General features: G+C 31.7%; 2 protein-coding genes across 2 annotated transcripts; both read right to left on the bottom strand.

Moving 5' to 3' along the window:
• Positions 1 to 378: 378 nt before the first annotated feature.
• Positions 379 to 1554, bottom strand: LOC120210579 (transcription factor MYBS1-like). Its single transcript, XM_039209282.1, has 2 exons — positions 955 to 1554; positions 379 to 866 (listed from the first exon to the last, which is right to left on the bottom strand). The coding sequence occupies exons 1-2, from the start codon at positions 1371 to 1373 to the stop codon at positions 404 to 406; spliced, it is 882 nt and encodes a 293-aa protein (XP_039065213.1). The 5' UTR covers positions 1374 to 1554; the 3' UTR covers positions 379 to 403.
• A 7326-nt stretch (positions 1555 to 8880) lies between these two features.
• On the bottom strand, positions 8881 to 15696 carry LOC120210654 (DNA mismatch repair protein MSH2-like). The gene is made up of 13 exons (XM_039209354.1): positions 15439 to 15696; positions 15269 to 15318; positions 15030 to 15062; positions 13309 to 14382; positions 12331 to 12882; positions 12147 to 12257; positions 11949 to 12038; positions 11775 to 11846; positions 11514 to 11624; positions 10779 to 10905; positions 10471 to 10673; positions 10141 to 10293; positions 8881 to 9352 (listed from the first exon to the last, which is right to left on the bottom strand). Exons 1-13 carry the CDS (start codon positions 15485 to 15487, stop codon positions 9152 to 9154), a joined length of 2826 nt encoding a protein of 941 aa, XP_039065285.1. The 5' UTR covers positions 15488 to 15696; the 3' UTR covers positions 8881 to 9151.
• Between the last annotated feature and the right edge of the window lie 720 nt (positions 15697 to 16416).

Raw genomic sequence — 16416 nt, 5'->3', positions numbered from 1 at the left:
AATCTACGAATAGCAATTATGACCCTCGCTCCCCATTAAAATACCCCATAATAATGCCCGCTACCGTAGTAACGCTTGCGATATAGCAATACCGGTGCTATCTGAAACCGTTATTATATGACGATGACACCCGTAATTATAGTGTCCGTTATGTCCGTAATCGCAGTTAATGCAACGCAATCGAAAACACGACATCAACCACAATTTAAATCCCTGCTTCCGATAGTTAAAGTAAACTCTCGTGCATCACCATCGATTGTAAAGCCCATATGTCGATAGATCACTACAAGAAGAATGAAAAAGAGTTCTCTGATATGATCTATCCACTTTATTCCTTCTGCATACTTCATGTTCAAAAAAATACAGAATTTGTCATGTTACCCTTCATGATTGAAATCCAAACTTATTGGTGCATAGTTGGTGGGGCCATGGGATAAGCAACAGGGACAATGTAAGAAGGGGATTGGGGATGGTGACCCGGAGGAAGCATAACCGGAGTTCCTACGGAAGATCCCATATGTCCCGGAGCGGCGATAGGACGTCCAACCGGCGCTCCATACATGCCTAAACCGGGCAAATGCGGCTGAGCCCTGTGCTTAACCGATTGCCCCAGGGCTACTCCGCCGGGTGTGTTTGCGTTACCCTGTTGGCCTGTGATGGGTGCTTGATGAGATGTATCCCCATTGTTGACACTTGTGATGTCGTGGATGCTAGATCGCCGTCGATCTCTGTTCATCGAATTTAACCGGATGAAGTACTTTTGGGCATGGCTAGCCACCTGCGTCGGAGTTCTCGATATCACGAAGTTCCTCGAAATGCTCCTCCAATCTCCTTTCCCAAACTTGTCTAAACCAAGTAGAAACAACCTGAATATGCAACAAAAAGATGTCAAGGGGCACCAAACACAATTTAGTACCAACAAATAAACACACTGAAAGTAGTAGAGGGGAATACCTATGCTCTTCTTCGGTCCATGGAATCCCTTTCCTTCGTTCTTGGTCCGACCTCGAACTCCCTTTCCCTCTGTGTCCACTCGAATCAACCGTTAACCCCGAAAACCCGTTTCTATAACTGGGATTCGATCTCCTATCGGAATTAGCGGCGGTCGGAACTCCGTGAAAATTATCTTTACTAGAGGAGGAAAGTTCCTCTCCTCTATAACAAGGAAGTGGCACATGACCAGCCTCTATTGCGGTAACATCCTCCACTAGAATTTCATAGTGTTGCTTCAATTCCTCTACACTTCTACTAGGAACCATGGAAGAAATCTTCTCCCACCGGTCTTCGGGTTCCTCCTCCTCCGTCCAATGCATCGCGATCGCGTTTTCGAACGCCTTATCTTCTTCCCTGCTCCAGACAACACTTGCTGCCATGCCAAATTGCTCTACAAATATTCAAATTTTACCCTATATTCTTGGAATTTCCGAAATGGTCACGGAATTTCGAGCTCGAAGAAGTATTCTCCTATGTCGAATAGCTTGGTTGCATTAGCAAAGGGAAGAGCGTAGGATAAGGTGTATGGGAGAATATCGTATAGAATAAATTAAGGGGAGGAAAAAACGAAAAATATATGTAAATGAAATTGATAAGGACCAATTTGTAAGTGATTCATAATTGTCATGTTCGTATATAAAATAAAATAAAATAAAGTTTCGTTTTCAATTCTCTCAATCATAGAGGGGGCAAAATCAAGGGAGAAAAGGTCCCACAGAATCTTTTTAAAACACTACCACCACGCGCGCATTTTCACATTTTTTCTAGAAAATAGGGTTTAATATGAAAACAAATACAACAATTAAAATTGATTTTTGATGTCTAAAGAATTTTTCGTTAAAACTAGATACCTAATATTTTTTCCGTTACACTTTTAGGTGACTACCATTAAAAAACGTTAAGTAACACAGATATTTTAAGAGTATCCCGTTCATTCTTGTGTTTTTATTTTGTTCATCTAACTATTATTTTTAGCAAAACCATACTTAATATTACGTTTTATTCCTGTTTTAGTGCCTCTTCATGAATTTTCACAGTTAATTTAACAAAAATAATGTTTTGTCATGGTATACTAATATTTTTAGTCTTCAAAATTTACACATTCTACCAAATTGTACCAAATGTGAAATAATTCAATAAATATTTAAAAATTCTATCAATTTGATCTTTATTTTAATTTTAAATAATTGTTAAATTATTTAAATAAATTATTTAATTAAATATTTTATATATAATAATTTAATTTAATAATTATTTTAAATTAAAATGAGGAGCAAATTGATATTATTTTTAAATATTAAACATTTATTGTATTATTTTAATTTAAGATAAATTTGATAGAATGTGTAAGTTTTTGGGACTAAAACTATCATTATATCATATCATGTCACTATTTTTGTTAAACTAACAGTTAAACCTAATGTCGAGATACCAAAACAAAAACAAAACATAACTTTGACTGTGATTTTATAAAAATTAATAATTTGATGACCAAAACAGAAATATAAAAATGAATGATGTATCAAAGAAGTGCTTTACCCTTACTTAAGACATCATGCTCGTATGTATAAACTATACATTTATATGGTACACAACACATACCATGCAATTATATATATATATATATATATATATATAGCTACAAGAAGTCTTTAGTAACACTATTATGTACCATCTACTAAAAAATGTCAACTCTAAGGATACCACAAAAATATTCATATCTATGTCCAAAAATATTTATCTTAATAATATTATCGAATTTGTACGAATCAAATTATCTAATGGTTAAAGGAATGGTTGTTATTCCTAGAGATTTCGGGTTCAAGCACCAGCAAGTACATTAGATTTGATTGAATGTTTATTGTCAAATAATCGAGAGTATCTAGAAAAGATATTAATTTGTAATCACTTTATAACTTAATCAAAAATAATAATAATCATAGTGTTCACATAGTTTTTAAATTTGACACCTCGAAATCAATTTTTTAGCTTCGTCCCAGGCTCATACCCCTAGCATTCATGGTTTGATAATTTGATAAATTCGTATCATTTTAAAATTTTAAAATTTTATTATTAATAGGGATGTTCAAACGGTTAATTCGATCACCGACCGAACTAAATTACCATTAGCGAATTAACCGAACTTTTTTTCTTTATCAGTTAACTGAATTAAACTTTTTTTTTTTGAAAACATTAACTAAACCGAATAAAGTTCGGTCATTTCGGTCAGTTAATTGAACTAATCAAAATTTTTATATTTTTTAATTAGATTAATTTGAATGTAATAGAATTATTTTTATATTTGGATTAAAATTTAATTAGGTATTAATAATTTAATGAGTCCAGTGTGGTTAAAAAATAATTGGGTATTAATTTTCAACGAGTTTTAGCTTAAAATATTTATTTAATATATATAATATATTTAATATTTAATAATTTTGATTAATTCGGTTAATTAATCGATTTTTGAACTGAATTAACCGTTAACCGAATATTAAAAAAATATACACCGTTCTCCGATCGAATTAACTAAATTAATTCGATTCGGTTAATTAATTCGATTAAAACTAAATAATGAACCCCTAATTATTAACATAAAATTTTGTAGGGTTAGTAGGGCGCACAGCCTAGGTAAGAGCGTGGGGGCAGGAGAGAAATGGTCCAAAGTTGACAATCTCTTGTTCTCTCTCCAAAACGCGGCCGATTCTACATTTCTTGTTCCAAGCTAATATCCACCTCTTATTTTTCTAATAGACTAGTAAAAATATACAATTTTATAACTTACATCATTAAAAATATAATATAAATTAACTTTAATAATTTTAAACATATAAATATTATACCAATAATCAGTTAGTCTAATAGGATGATGCACTAGATTTTTTAAGTAATGTCAGGAGTTTAAATCGTAACCATTGCAAATGGAACATACTGGGTTGTAAGAGTTATTATTGCCGCTATAATACCCGATCTGAATGCTACATTTTAATATGTGGATATCAATAAAAAAAAACTTTAATTTATATTTATGACGAGAATAAGTGAATTATGACGATTATAAATAATTTGAATTTTGATTTACGACAATTATAAATAATTCGTCTTCTGATTTAAATGAAGAACTGCAATATAAGATTAAAAAATAATTTAAATTTTAACTTTGAAATTTAAAGGAGGAATAAAGTTAAAGTAAGAATTAATATGTATTTAAAATTAAAAAATATATTTGTTTTCAAACTAAATTATGTGAATTTTTTAAAATTATTAAATAAAGTTAATTAATTGTAAAATTAGGGTTATGATCCACTTCATTTAGGGTAAAACTTTTAGTTTTACACAAAGGCGGATGCATGATTTGATGTTAGGGAACGAACGTGAAATTATAAAATTCAAGGGGCGAAATAGATTGTCGATAGAAAACGTATAGAAATATACAATAATTTTAAAATTTCAGGGGTCGAGCTCCCCCCTTTGGTTCATCCCTAGTTTACATCCTTTTAGGATCGTTGGACGAATGAAACTCAAATAATGAGATTAACTCCTTGTTAATTCTCAATGAATATATTCTCATTTATTACTGTCAATCTAAGTATTTGATTTCCCGTCATCGAACGATCAAAAAAGATGTAAAACTTTTTAATTTTCCGCTATTTAATTAGATTCTAACCCTAAACTTATATAAAAAATGAAAAAAAAACACAATCCCAATAATAATACAATATGCAATGTCAATATTCTTTTGCATTGTTGATTGATGTCCCATTATAACTTTCCAAAAGTTAAGAGTGAAACTTTGATGTCATCGTCCCCATACTAGTAGTGTGTACCTAAAAATAATGCAATTAAAATATATTAAATGAATGAATTAAATGTTTCAATAAAAATTATTTATTTTTTAAAAGACTTTTTCGCTTGATTTTGGTGAGGTGATATTATGAATCGAGTGAGTTCAGTGGTAAAAGAATTATTGTTATTCTTTAAGATTCTTTGTTCGAGCACTAGGAATGTCAGGGATGTGAGCGTTCAATATCAATAATTGAGAGTTATCTTTCAACAGATAACTATCTTATACTTACCCCAGATTAATAAAATAAATAAATTGTATAACTGACTTGTTAATTTCTTCTCCAAATAAATGTTACGAAAAAGATAAGATTTTGTAATCATCTCAATTAATTATAATAGAATATAACATATGGGCTCAGCCCAAACCATTTAAAACCCAATTAATAATTTAAGATCCAATAACTTTTAAACTTAAATCAATATTAATTAATTAAAAAATTATTATAAAATTTTTATTTTATAATTATATATTATTTAAATTAATTGTAAATTGTTTTCTGAATTAAAAAATATTAAATATATTATATATAATATATGAGCTCAGCCCAAACTATTTAAAACCTAATTAATAATTTAAAATCCAATAACTTTTAAACCTAAATCAATATTAATTAATTAAAAAAATTATATAAAATTTTTATTTTATAATTATATATTATTTAAATTAATTATAATCTATTTTTTAATTATAAAATATTTAATTTTTATATAAATTAGAAAATTTTAAAACTTTTCGGTTAATTCGAAAATTAACCGAATTAACCGAAATTTATTCGGTTCGGTTAATATTTTCAAAAAAAAAGTTTGGTTCGGTTAACGGTTAAAGAAAAAATGTTCGATTAATTAGGTTAATGGTAGTTCGGTCGGTTCGGCCACCAAATTAACCGAATAAACAACCCTATCTATAGATGGTGACAATTTCATTATTAGACCTCTAACAAACTCACATAATAATTTATTTAAGATATACTTAACATTAGGGGTGTTCATTTTTCGTTTTAACCGAATTAACTGACTGAACTAAATTAGTTTGGTCAAAAAATGATTAATATTTTTTCAATATTCAGTTAACAGTTAATTCTATTCAAAATCGGTTAATTAACTGAATTTATCAAACTTATTAAATATTATATATATTATATATATTAAATACATATTTTAAGTTCAAACTCATTAAGAATTAAGACTCAATTATTTTTAACCACACTAGACTTATTAAATTATCAATACCTAATTAACAGAATTTGTGATTTTTTTTTAAAATCAGTAACTGCAACATTTGTATGTTTTAAAATCGTATTTAATGTTACACTTTGATTTCATTTTAATCACTCGCTGTTAAAAAATTAACAGAATTATTGACATGACACTTTTTTTTAATGATGACATGAGAATATCTTACGGTGACATATCAATATCGCATTTAATTTTTTTTAACGGATGATGATTACAATGAAAGTAAAACTAAACCTTTGGTATGATTTTGAAAAAATTAATTGAATGACCAAATGGAACAAAAATAATAATTAGAGTACTAAATTTGTAGTTTACCCTTTTTTTATGAAATCGTTTGAACTCCACCGATATCTATTTTCTTCTTTGTCTTCTCTTCATTTAAATATCTAATGTAGAATTCAAAGGATCTTCACAGACCTCCACAATCTGCTAAAAATGGCTTTCATTTTCATTTTATTTCTAGACACTAAATATCATCCCAGTAGGGTGTTCAAACAAGTAATTTGATTAACCGATCAAATCGAATTATCCAAATTTTATTAACCAATTTTTTTTATTTTAATCATTAACAGAACCGAATATTTTAAAAGAAATTAATCGAACCGAACTAAGTTATGCTAATTGGTCGGTTAACCAAATTGAAAGAAATTTATAAATAATATATATTAAATATTTTTTATTTATTCGGTTAATTTAATCGGTTAATTCGATTAAAATCGAAGTTTAAATACCCTAAAACTAAATAATATATAAAATATTTAATAATTTCAGTTAATTAACCAATTTTAAACTGAATTAACTGAAATCGAAGTTTAAAAAATTATTAACAATTAACTAATGGAACCCAATATATAGTCAAATTCAATACTTAATTTTTATTTATTTATTTATTTATTTATTTATTTGTCAGTTATCTAACACCAACTCAGATATCCAACACCACTTGTCAAGATTATTATTTTTAATTAAATATTGGTATTTGATTTATACCCGACTAATTTAGATTGGGTATTATAGAGGTGGAGAAGACCTTCCCAAAGGGCATAACCTAGTTTGCTCCATTTACAAATGCTAAGGTTCGAACCCATGACCTTGCTAAAGAAATTAGTACCTCATCTCACTAGACCAACTGATTGTTAGTTCAAGTCTTTTCTTTTAAAAATTATATTTTATTTTATTTGGTATAATTTTTAAATATATATTTTATACCTTGTATTTATTCATTATGAGAGAGAGAGTTAGAATCTACTTACACCTAGGGTAAAATCTTTTTAGAAATCAAATATTGAGATTAACTTCTTATTTTTTTCTGTAAATATCTTATTCTTTCCTACTATTAATCTGATTTTTCATCATCCAACGATCTTAAAAAAGGTGTAAAACTTTTTAAATTTTACATATATATATAGGGGTATCATTCGCTTAGACTATGTAAAATTAATAAGTTTTACACTAATTTATTGCGATTTATTTATGGGTTATAATTTTTAATTAAATCTAAGTCATTTATTTATTTAAATCTAATGGCTATAAATTGGTGTAAAACTTATTAGTTTTACATAATGCAAATAGATCCTAACACTTTTACTTTGATCATCAAACTTTTACAACTTGCATTATAATTATTTAACATTTAGTTCTTTTTCATTAGTGTTATTACCATTAAGAAATGACAGTTTCTACAAGGGTCGGGTTTTCGATGAACAGATTGATTTTCGGTCAATTCCAACGGTGAAAATGTTAGAGATAACAATTTAATCTGAATCCGATATGAAGAAAAGAAATTGATTCAAATCTGATTGAAAAGCAAAATTTGAATCCAAAAAAGGGTTCAAGTCCTAATAGGAGGTGGGTCGGATATGGACCGTGTCAAGATCCGATCCGAATCTGAATCCGAATCTTATGAACTTTAATATCTTGAGTCAATTTTGTGTCAAAATCCTATCTTTCAAAGACGTGCGTTGCTAGTGATTATCATTTGGTGCGAGGACGAATCCAGAACAAAATTATTGTTCGACATGCATCTTTTGCTGCTCAACATGTTGATAGTCTCACCAAATGCATATTTGCTGCACTTTTCAACGATACTCGGTCTAAATTCTAAAATAGAATTTGTCGATAGGGTGTAAACGAATCGAGTTTAAACGAATAAGTTTAAACGAATAAGATTGTGTTTGTTTATATTTGTTTATTTTTAAAAATATTCATGTTCGTTTAAGCTTTTAATATTGTATTCTTGTTCATTTATTTATTTTTAAATGTATTCGTGTTCGTTCGTTTAACATTCACGAACACGTTAATTTAACGCTCACGAGCACGTTCGTTTATCGCTCACAAACACATTGGTCTAACATTTGTTGCGAACATGTTCATTTGCAAGCTAAAAATGGTAAAATTATACCACTAATTCTAAAACTCTTTAAACTTCATAATTTAAACTCTAAATTTCATAATATATTCAATTTAGTCCCTACATTTACCAAAATTTAAAATATAAAAATTAAACATACCATTAAATGAGCTTGTTAATTAACATTAACAAACAAACCAATAATTGAGCTTGTTCGTTAACTTACAGAAACCAAACGCACCTATTTTCGTGTTCATTTGTTTATTAAATGAACATAAAAATTTGTTCATACTCATTTATTTAACTTAAGAACGAACGTTATACGAACGGCTAACAAACAGTTCACCGAACACTCTGTTCATGTACACCTCTATGATTAATTAATCAACCATACAATATTAAATCTAAAAAAGAAGCAAATAAGATTTGTAAATATTTAAATCCGCAGTATCCATTACCATCCCTAGTCGAGTTCAGGGCAGCACAACACAGGGTTTGATATATAGAGGCCACCCCATAATATGCTAATATGGATAAGAAACTTTCATATACAACGAGGCCCCCCATCACCTCTACCCAAAAGCCTAACAGGAAACAAAATAAATTACAAAATGACTAGAGGGTAAGCTATCAGCTGCTTTCATTGCAATCAAAATTCCCATTCAACAAAACGAATATGGGGGAGGAAGTATCGGACACAAAAGCAACTTTTAACTGAACTAGAATCTAGAAGAATTGTTGTAGCCACTCACAGTTCATCGCATTCTTTTGCAAGTCATCCTTTAGCTTGCTTACATGTTGCAGAGCCTGTTTCAGGTCCATGGTCTCCAATGGCAGCTCAGCAAACTCCTTTAAAAACTTGGAAGCCTCTGCAGCACCTCTAGATATGTCATCAGTATCATAATCTCTCTTCCTTTTTGAACCCCCCTGTAAATCAATACAATAAGTATTTAGATTTATAACCCAATAGTAGATTCCAGTCAACTAGTTTTCCAGATCAAACGTCTCGGTTCCTCTGCGTCAAAGTTTTTTTTTTCTCAAAAGCATAGGCAAGTTTCCTACAGATGATAGGAAACTATTTCTAGAACAAGAGCTAAACTATTCACGTATACGAAAAAATATGTGCTACAATGGGAAAACAATTGGCTTAATTACCAGTCTGGACTTGGTCTACTGTGTTATTAATTTTATGCATTTAAGCAATGAGAAATGCTACCAGAGATGCTGACCAACTCTACTAGGGTAAATATAATTTTCTTATCTTCTAGGTTACCATGTACTCTGCCAGGAAATCAGATTCCATCAGCAAGCTATGAGTAGAATTTGCTGTCATTTTTTTCGACATTTGGAGCAACCAACAGTGAATATCTTTTTGAATATTCTAGCTGTACCATGACAGTATATGAACATATAAAATTTGAAATGGAAGGACAGTGCACTCGAAGGCACATTATAATAGTAGTCCTATGTCCTACCAACTGTATTGATGTAAGTAGTATCAATGCTATTAACTAATTAAGGGGAGGCATTCAACAACAGAAGCTGAAGTTGGTTGATCAAAAGAAAAGAAAATGGAAGCTGGTATTCGATAACATAATAATAGACCACAGTCAAAGCAGGAAATCATCTAAACAGACAGTTTTGCATGACCAGAATCAGAAAGCAGATATATTATAGCCTTGTGACAAGCATTACAACAAAATAAACAGCCAAACCTCTGGTTTAGTATCAGCTGAAATCATTGAAGTTGGTGAGAAATCTTCCAGTTCGGCAGCCTTTTCTCTTGCAAGTGCAACGACACTTTCAGGAAAATTGGCAAATTCTGCCACATGAATACCGAAACTTTGATCACATGCCCCTGGCTCAACCTGATCATATGTCAAGGATTCAAGGTTGAGTAGTAATCTTTCATTAAATGGAGAGTACAGCAAAAAAAGGTCCAATATGACAGACTAATTAATAAATGAACAAAATAACGATTTAACAACTACATGGTGATTTATGATCCCATAATGACCTTATGAGTAGCCAATCTGTTAACTCACCTTGTACAGCATTGTCAATCTGTGGCTTGATGAGTCAATGTGAGCACTGACATGATAGTTTGCCACACCAACAATCTGTTTTTTCTGCAACTCATGATTGGCACTTTCATGTGCTAATGCAGTCAATTCATGGAAGTGGGTAGCAAACAAAGTCGGTGCTTTGACCACCTCAATAATATGCTCACATATGGCCCATGCTAAACCTGTAAAATAGGTAAAAAGTCGTAAATGGAGATAATTGTTGTGACAACAGTATGCAATTCACAACAAAAATCAACATTGTAAACGGAAACTTGCAGTATACTAACCAAATCCATCATAGGTTGATGTTCCTCGCCCCAATTCATCGATGATTACCAATGACTTCTCGGTAGCACCTTTCAATATTGATGCAGTTTCGAGCATTTCTTGCATAAAGGTAGAAACTCCATGTAGCTGCATCGCAGACAAATATTGTTTAGCGTTCATGATATTGATAAGAAAATACATCCTACATCCTTTTCCTTTTGGATCACAAGAAACACAATCTGCTGACAGAAGACAGTCCTGCTTTATTGATTATAGCAACATGGAATCAAGATGAGATAATCAAATTAAAATTCAATTTTTAATGTTTGAGAACAATCAAAAGCAAGTGTATCAATTTTTGAGAACATTCAAATGAAGCAGAAAAATAAAGCATGTATTAATTGCTCACACACCAGACCTAAAACTCAACTACAAGTTGCAGGCACTATGCTCAAAAATCATTAATGTTAGTTATTAAGTGAATGTTTTCTGTCCATAGGTTACATGCTAATGAACAGGCAAGCAGTTTTCCACTTAAACTTCTAGTCTTTGCAATTGCTCCGGCAGAAAAACCTTACAAGTTACAATGGGAATAATAATTCTAGAAGGAAACAGTAGAGACAGAAAAGCATAGTTTAATTGAAAAAGACATGATACTAGTGAAGCATTGACCGAGAGAAGCCATAGCAGGTTCAGTTGGTTATGGCAAGTTTATTCAAAGTTGCAAGTTTAAATGTAAGTTCCAAGTAACTTACTTGGCAGTCACCAGCACCAACACGGGAAAAAATGCAATCTCGAACAGAAATGCTAGCTTTCTCACAAGGAACAAAACAGCCTACTTGTGCCATTAGAATGTTAACACCAATCTGCAAATTCAACCAAAATCATACAAGGCAACAAAGTTTTTTATAATCGTATCTAAGGGTGACATCCGACATGATGGAGAAAAATGTAACTTGTTATTTAATTACATAAAATTGAATGAGAACTATGTAATTGTATCATTAAAATAGCACCTGGCGGATGAATGTTGATTTCCCACCCATATTAGGGCCAGTGATGATCTGGAACCAGCTCCTGCCTCTTACCTGTATCACATGAAAAGTTAACAAGCAAGCATGAGTCACTTCTATTTGAAGACACCAGAAGAAGCTTTGAGCCCTGAATCACACTATCACAGTAATACTCACAAGTCTACAATCATTTGGTATAAAATTAACCCACTCTTGAGCCTCCACACAAGGATGTCTACTTCCTTCCAAAACAATATCCCCCACATCCTGTTATATCATTAAAACAACCATAATGTAAAGGAATGGACCTTCTGAAACAAGAAATAGAAATGCCTATCCAAGAACTGAGAAAAAAAGAAACAAGGAAATATGTACAGCTGGAGTAATTTCCGGTCTTGTGTATGGGGTAGGGCATCTCGAAGCTAAATCTGCAAAACTAAGTAAGACATCCAATTCAGAGAGCAACCCAGCTAAGGGCTCAAACACCTGCACCAAGAAACATAGCTTAGTAAGTGTTCTACAAAGAGAAAAGCAAAAAGATAGATAGGAGCATATATACCTCAGAGAAAGTTGCTGTAGTTTGAACCACTCGGTTAACTAGCTCTTTTTGACAATTCTTATACTCCTCAAGTACCTTTTGGTATTGGTCCCCCAACTTCTTAAGCTTCGTGTTAGTGAATTTCACTCCATCCTTTCGGGTTTCAAGGACAATAAATTGGGTGGAGAGCTTTTTCCTTACTTTGGGCTCTTCTTTCTTTGTAATTCTGAAAACATGTCCAAACTGTGTGCCCTTATCTAACTTTAACGCTTTGTCTACTTGCAGATCAAGATCAAAAGCTGTTTGTTTATGTAAATTGTGTATTTGGCGCTCTAGTGACTCCTGTTCACTTTTAAGTGCAGCTAGTCCATCATCATAGCTAGGTGAAATCAAGTATTCCCCATTTTCAAGTTGATCTAGGTCAACAGAAGTTTCAACAAGAGCAATGAACTTGTTCAAATGATCATCACCAGTCAATAGCTCAAAAGGATCCAGATACCTTTCCTTGATCAAGGAAGAAAACTGTTCACATTTTTCCAGGGAACTTTTAATGTAGGGAATTCTTATACTTGACTGCACCCAGAACATGAAACAAGGCAAACAAGATAAAATTTCAAATAAAATATAAAGAAAATAAGAGAAACAATACACACACTCTTAACATACTGAACCGCATAATTCTAAAATTACTGTCAAAAGAGCACACAAAAAGTTAAATTAAAGCACAACTATTGCGCAAGTAATGATTAGAAATAGTAAAAACTATTTAATAAAACATGAATCAGCAAAATCTTAGTTACTTTGGTCCTGATCAGATCTTTTACCAAAGAGATGACAGACGAAACAAAGGAGTGTTGATGGAGAACACTGACAACAATAATAGCATTTTTTTGGTGCATGGAAGATGATTCCCTTGTTAAGGAGCCAGTTCCTCTGCAGTAGCTTTTACAATGGATATGCAGATATCTGGTATAGTGAAATATTAGGGATTTAACTCACCTGATAAAGCTTTACAATATGCTGCAAACCAGCACTTCTTCTTTTGATGTTTCGCATAAGTCGTTCAATATCTGAAATTCTTCTTAGATGCTGTCTCAAATCTTGACGAAGATCGGTATCCTCGACAAATGCTTGCACCAAATCAAGCCTCGAGTTTATCTCGCTTATGTCTAACAAAGGCTGTTTTAGCCACATATGAAGCAACCGCTTACCCATCCCAGCAGTACAGGTTCTATTCATAAGACCAAACAGACTAAAATTTTTGTTTGCATCAGTTTTGCTTTCTAGGACATTCAACGCCTTCATTGCAGCAGAATCTAATCTCATGTAGCTACCCAGGTTGTACCTCAAGATGCTATAAGTTTCATAATTGCCTTCATCTGCTAGTAATTCTGCATAGGATAGTAAGGCTCCTAAAGCAGCAGGTGCAAATTCAAACCCAGAAATCAAGTCTCGAACTGGTTCAATGGAGCCTTTGACTAGCCTACCAAGATCCTGCATCAGATCCCTAGTTTTAAACTCACTTTTCTTTCTCTGAGTTACCATAACACCACATCTGATCAAAGCATCATTGAGATTTTTACATTCACTGGACTTTTCAATCTCCATGGGAAAAAGGCACTCCTTGCAACCAAGGGCAACCAAAGTTGACTCCACATTAGTAAAGTGACTATCATCAAGAAACTCAGCCAAACCAAGTATTCTCTTTGTTAAATCAACATAACCAAACCCAACAGTGCAACCATTTTCATGGAAGCTAGGAAACAATGCAACAACAACAGGAGTGTCCTGCATCTCATTGTTGGCAAAGAGAACATCTTCAAAACTGCTCAGATTCCCGGGGCTGGCACTTTTCACCAACCTCCAATTGGAGCCACTACCTTCATAGAGCTCCAGAGTGTGGTCTGTTCTCTCCAAGAGAAGATCACGGATGATTGTTTCAAACATATTTTTATTAACACTTACACTTGAAAGGCCATTACAGCCACTACCGAGTTGCCGGAGAGCAGTAGTAGTACGATAATATGTCTTAGCAATAAAGGTTGCATTTTCACCATGAGCCGTATAATAATCCTGTATATTCAGAAAAGATTGTTTGGAAATATGGTGCACACGATAAATAAATAAATAAATAAAAACTAGCATTACATAAAAGAATGGATTAATAAAAGTTTTAGAAACCTAATAATACACACACATATATGTAATTCTAAGAACACGATAATGTCTGCTTGTACAGTTATACAGGCAGCATAGGACATGGTGTAGGCCGGAAAAGATGGACAAGTAGAAGGGAAAAGGTACATACATAAAAATGGGTAATTAGGAATGGAGCATCGCAAATAGCAATATGGTATGGCATGATTAAATAGATTTGAAATATATCTCCCACACGGCCTATGTTGTTGGATTCTTCGTTGAAAAATATTATTTTCACCCTAAACTTCAGTAACATAAGCATATATTACATACATGTAATTCCTCAAGAACAGCTATGTGCATACCAAATTTCTTCTAAGACACCTCTAGTAGTTACATTCCATATCTCCATTTATTTTTTTATATATTAAGAAATAAAATTATTTCAGTTCAAAGACAATGCAACTGACATTTCTTAATGATGGGAGAAAATAAGCACCAAATTCTAAGTCAATTATTTAAGAGAAAATAATAATTGAAGTGAAGACTGTCTATTTATTGAACTGAAAGCCTGAACTAACCCGGCGATCAAAAAACCGAACAGCTCTTGGATCCTGCAAAGGAAGAGTACAAGTGATCAGGGAAAGGAAAATAGTTCAAATTAAGTAATTTTTTTCAAACTATATTAGATATTAACATCCCCCCCCCCAATTTTCCCCGTTCTTGTTTGGCTTCATTATAGAAATAAATAGGCAATAAAAGAAGACCCAGAATTTATAATCTAAATTCCCAATAGATGGAGAAAGAAAAGAGGGCTTACATTCGGTAGAGTTTTGAAGAATGAGAGAAACCCTTGGGCCTGCTTAGCGTCTGTTAACAGTAAACCAAACAAAAAATAAAAGAAGTAGTTTAATCAACCATGAATTTCCTTTTTGAGAAACAAATAAAAGCATAAAAGAACTTTTTTCATCAAAAAGAGTGATTGGGTACCCAATTTCAGCTCTGGAAGACTGTTGTGTTCATCAAAATTTGCATCCATTTTTGAGACAGCGCACCAAAAAAAAAACCCAAAGGGAGGAACTGCTTCTTTTCAGCTTCAGATAAACGAGACTAATACCTTTCCGGAATCTGTTGAAATAAAAACCTAAAATTTAAGCGCCTTTTTAATGGCGGGAAAGGACTTGGCGGGGTTTTGGCCTTCAGGAGAGGGGGCGCGTCTTCTCCACTCTCCAAAATACTATCCTCGGTTCTTATAGACGGAATTCATATGATGAATTCAATTTAGTATAAATTACGCATTTAGTATTTAACCTATTAATTTTAATCTATTTTAGTACTTAAATTGTTTAGTTGTTGTTTTATTTTAGTACCTATCGTTAAAAACTTTAGTTTTTGTTTCATTTTAGTATCTTGTTCAAAATGTAACGTTAAATTTTGAAACAATTTTTGAAAGTTTAGGCATTAAAACGGACCAAAATTTATAGTTTAGGTACTAAACGCATTAAGTTTTTAACGACGGGTATTAAAATAAAATAGAAACTAAACATTAGGTATGGTTTTGAAAAAAAATAAAAATTTAAATACTAAAATTGATTAAAATTGATAGTTCAAGTACTAAATACATAGTTTACCCTTCAATTTATGATTCCATATTCCTTGCTTGTGTTGAAGGTGTAGATAAAAATGACTTGCTTGAGTCAATTTTCTTTTTAATAGTAGATATTAATTATAAGATAATATATATTTGATATTTTTTTTAATTATTGATAACATGACGCTTTTAAATATAATTGTTTAGACCTAAAACTTTTAAGAATAATAGTATTGTCTTTTAATCATTAAAATTATTTAATAAATTTTACTTTAATCAAATTTTAAATACATGATATATTTAGGATTTAGATTACAGCAAAAATTAGGCCTTATTTAATTTGACTAAACAATGCATAAAGTTTTATGTTCCATCTA

This window comes from Hibiscus syriacus, unplaced genomic scaffold (assembly GCF_006381635.1).
Source record: "Hibiscus syriacus cultivar Baekdansim isolate YM2019G1 unplaced genomic scaffold, ASM638163v2 tig00109926_pilon, whole genome shotgun sequence".
In the NCBI taxonomy this organism is placed as follows: Eukaryota; Viridiplantae; Streptophyta; class Magnoliopsida; order Malvales; family Malvaceae; genus Hibiscus; species Hibiscus syriacus.
Note: the sequence above shows the minus strand (reverse complement) of the source record. Positions and strands in the feature narration are given on the sequence as shown.

Excerpts from the sequence above, each read along its gene's own strand:
- LOC120210579 (XM_039209282.1), bottom strand. The coding sequence starts at position 1,373 with ATGGCAGCAAGTGTTGTCTGGAGCAGGGAAGAAGATAAGGCGTTCGAA. Across the intron at positions 867-954 it reads TGGACCGAAGAAGAGCATAG|GTTGTTTCTACTTGGTTTAG; the intron begins GTATTCCCCTCT and ends TTGCATATTCAG.
- LOC120210654 (XM_039209354.1), bottom strand. The coding sequence starts at position 15,487 with ATGGATGCAAATTTTGATGAACACAACAGTCTTCCAGAGCTGAAATTG. Across the intron at positions 11,847-11,948 it reads TACCAAATGATTGTAGACTT|GTAAGAGGCAGGAGCTGGTT; the intron begins GTGAGTATTACT and ends CATGTGATACAG. Across the intron at positions 11,625-11,774 it reads AATCAACATTCATCCGCCAG|ATTGGTGTTAACATTCTAAT; the intron begins GTGCTATTTTAA and ends TTGAATTTGCAG.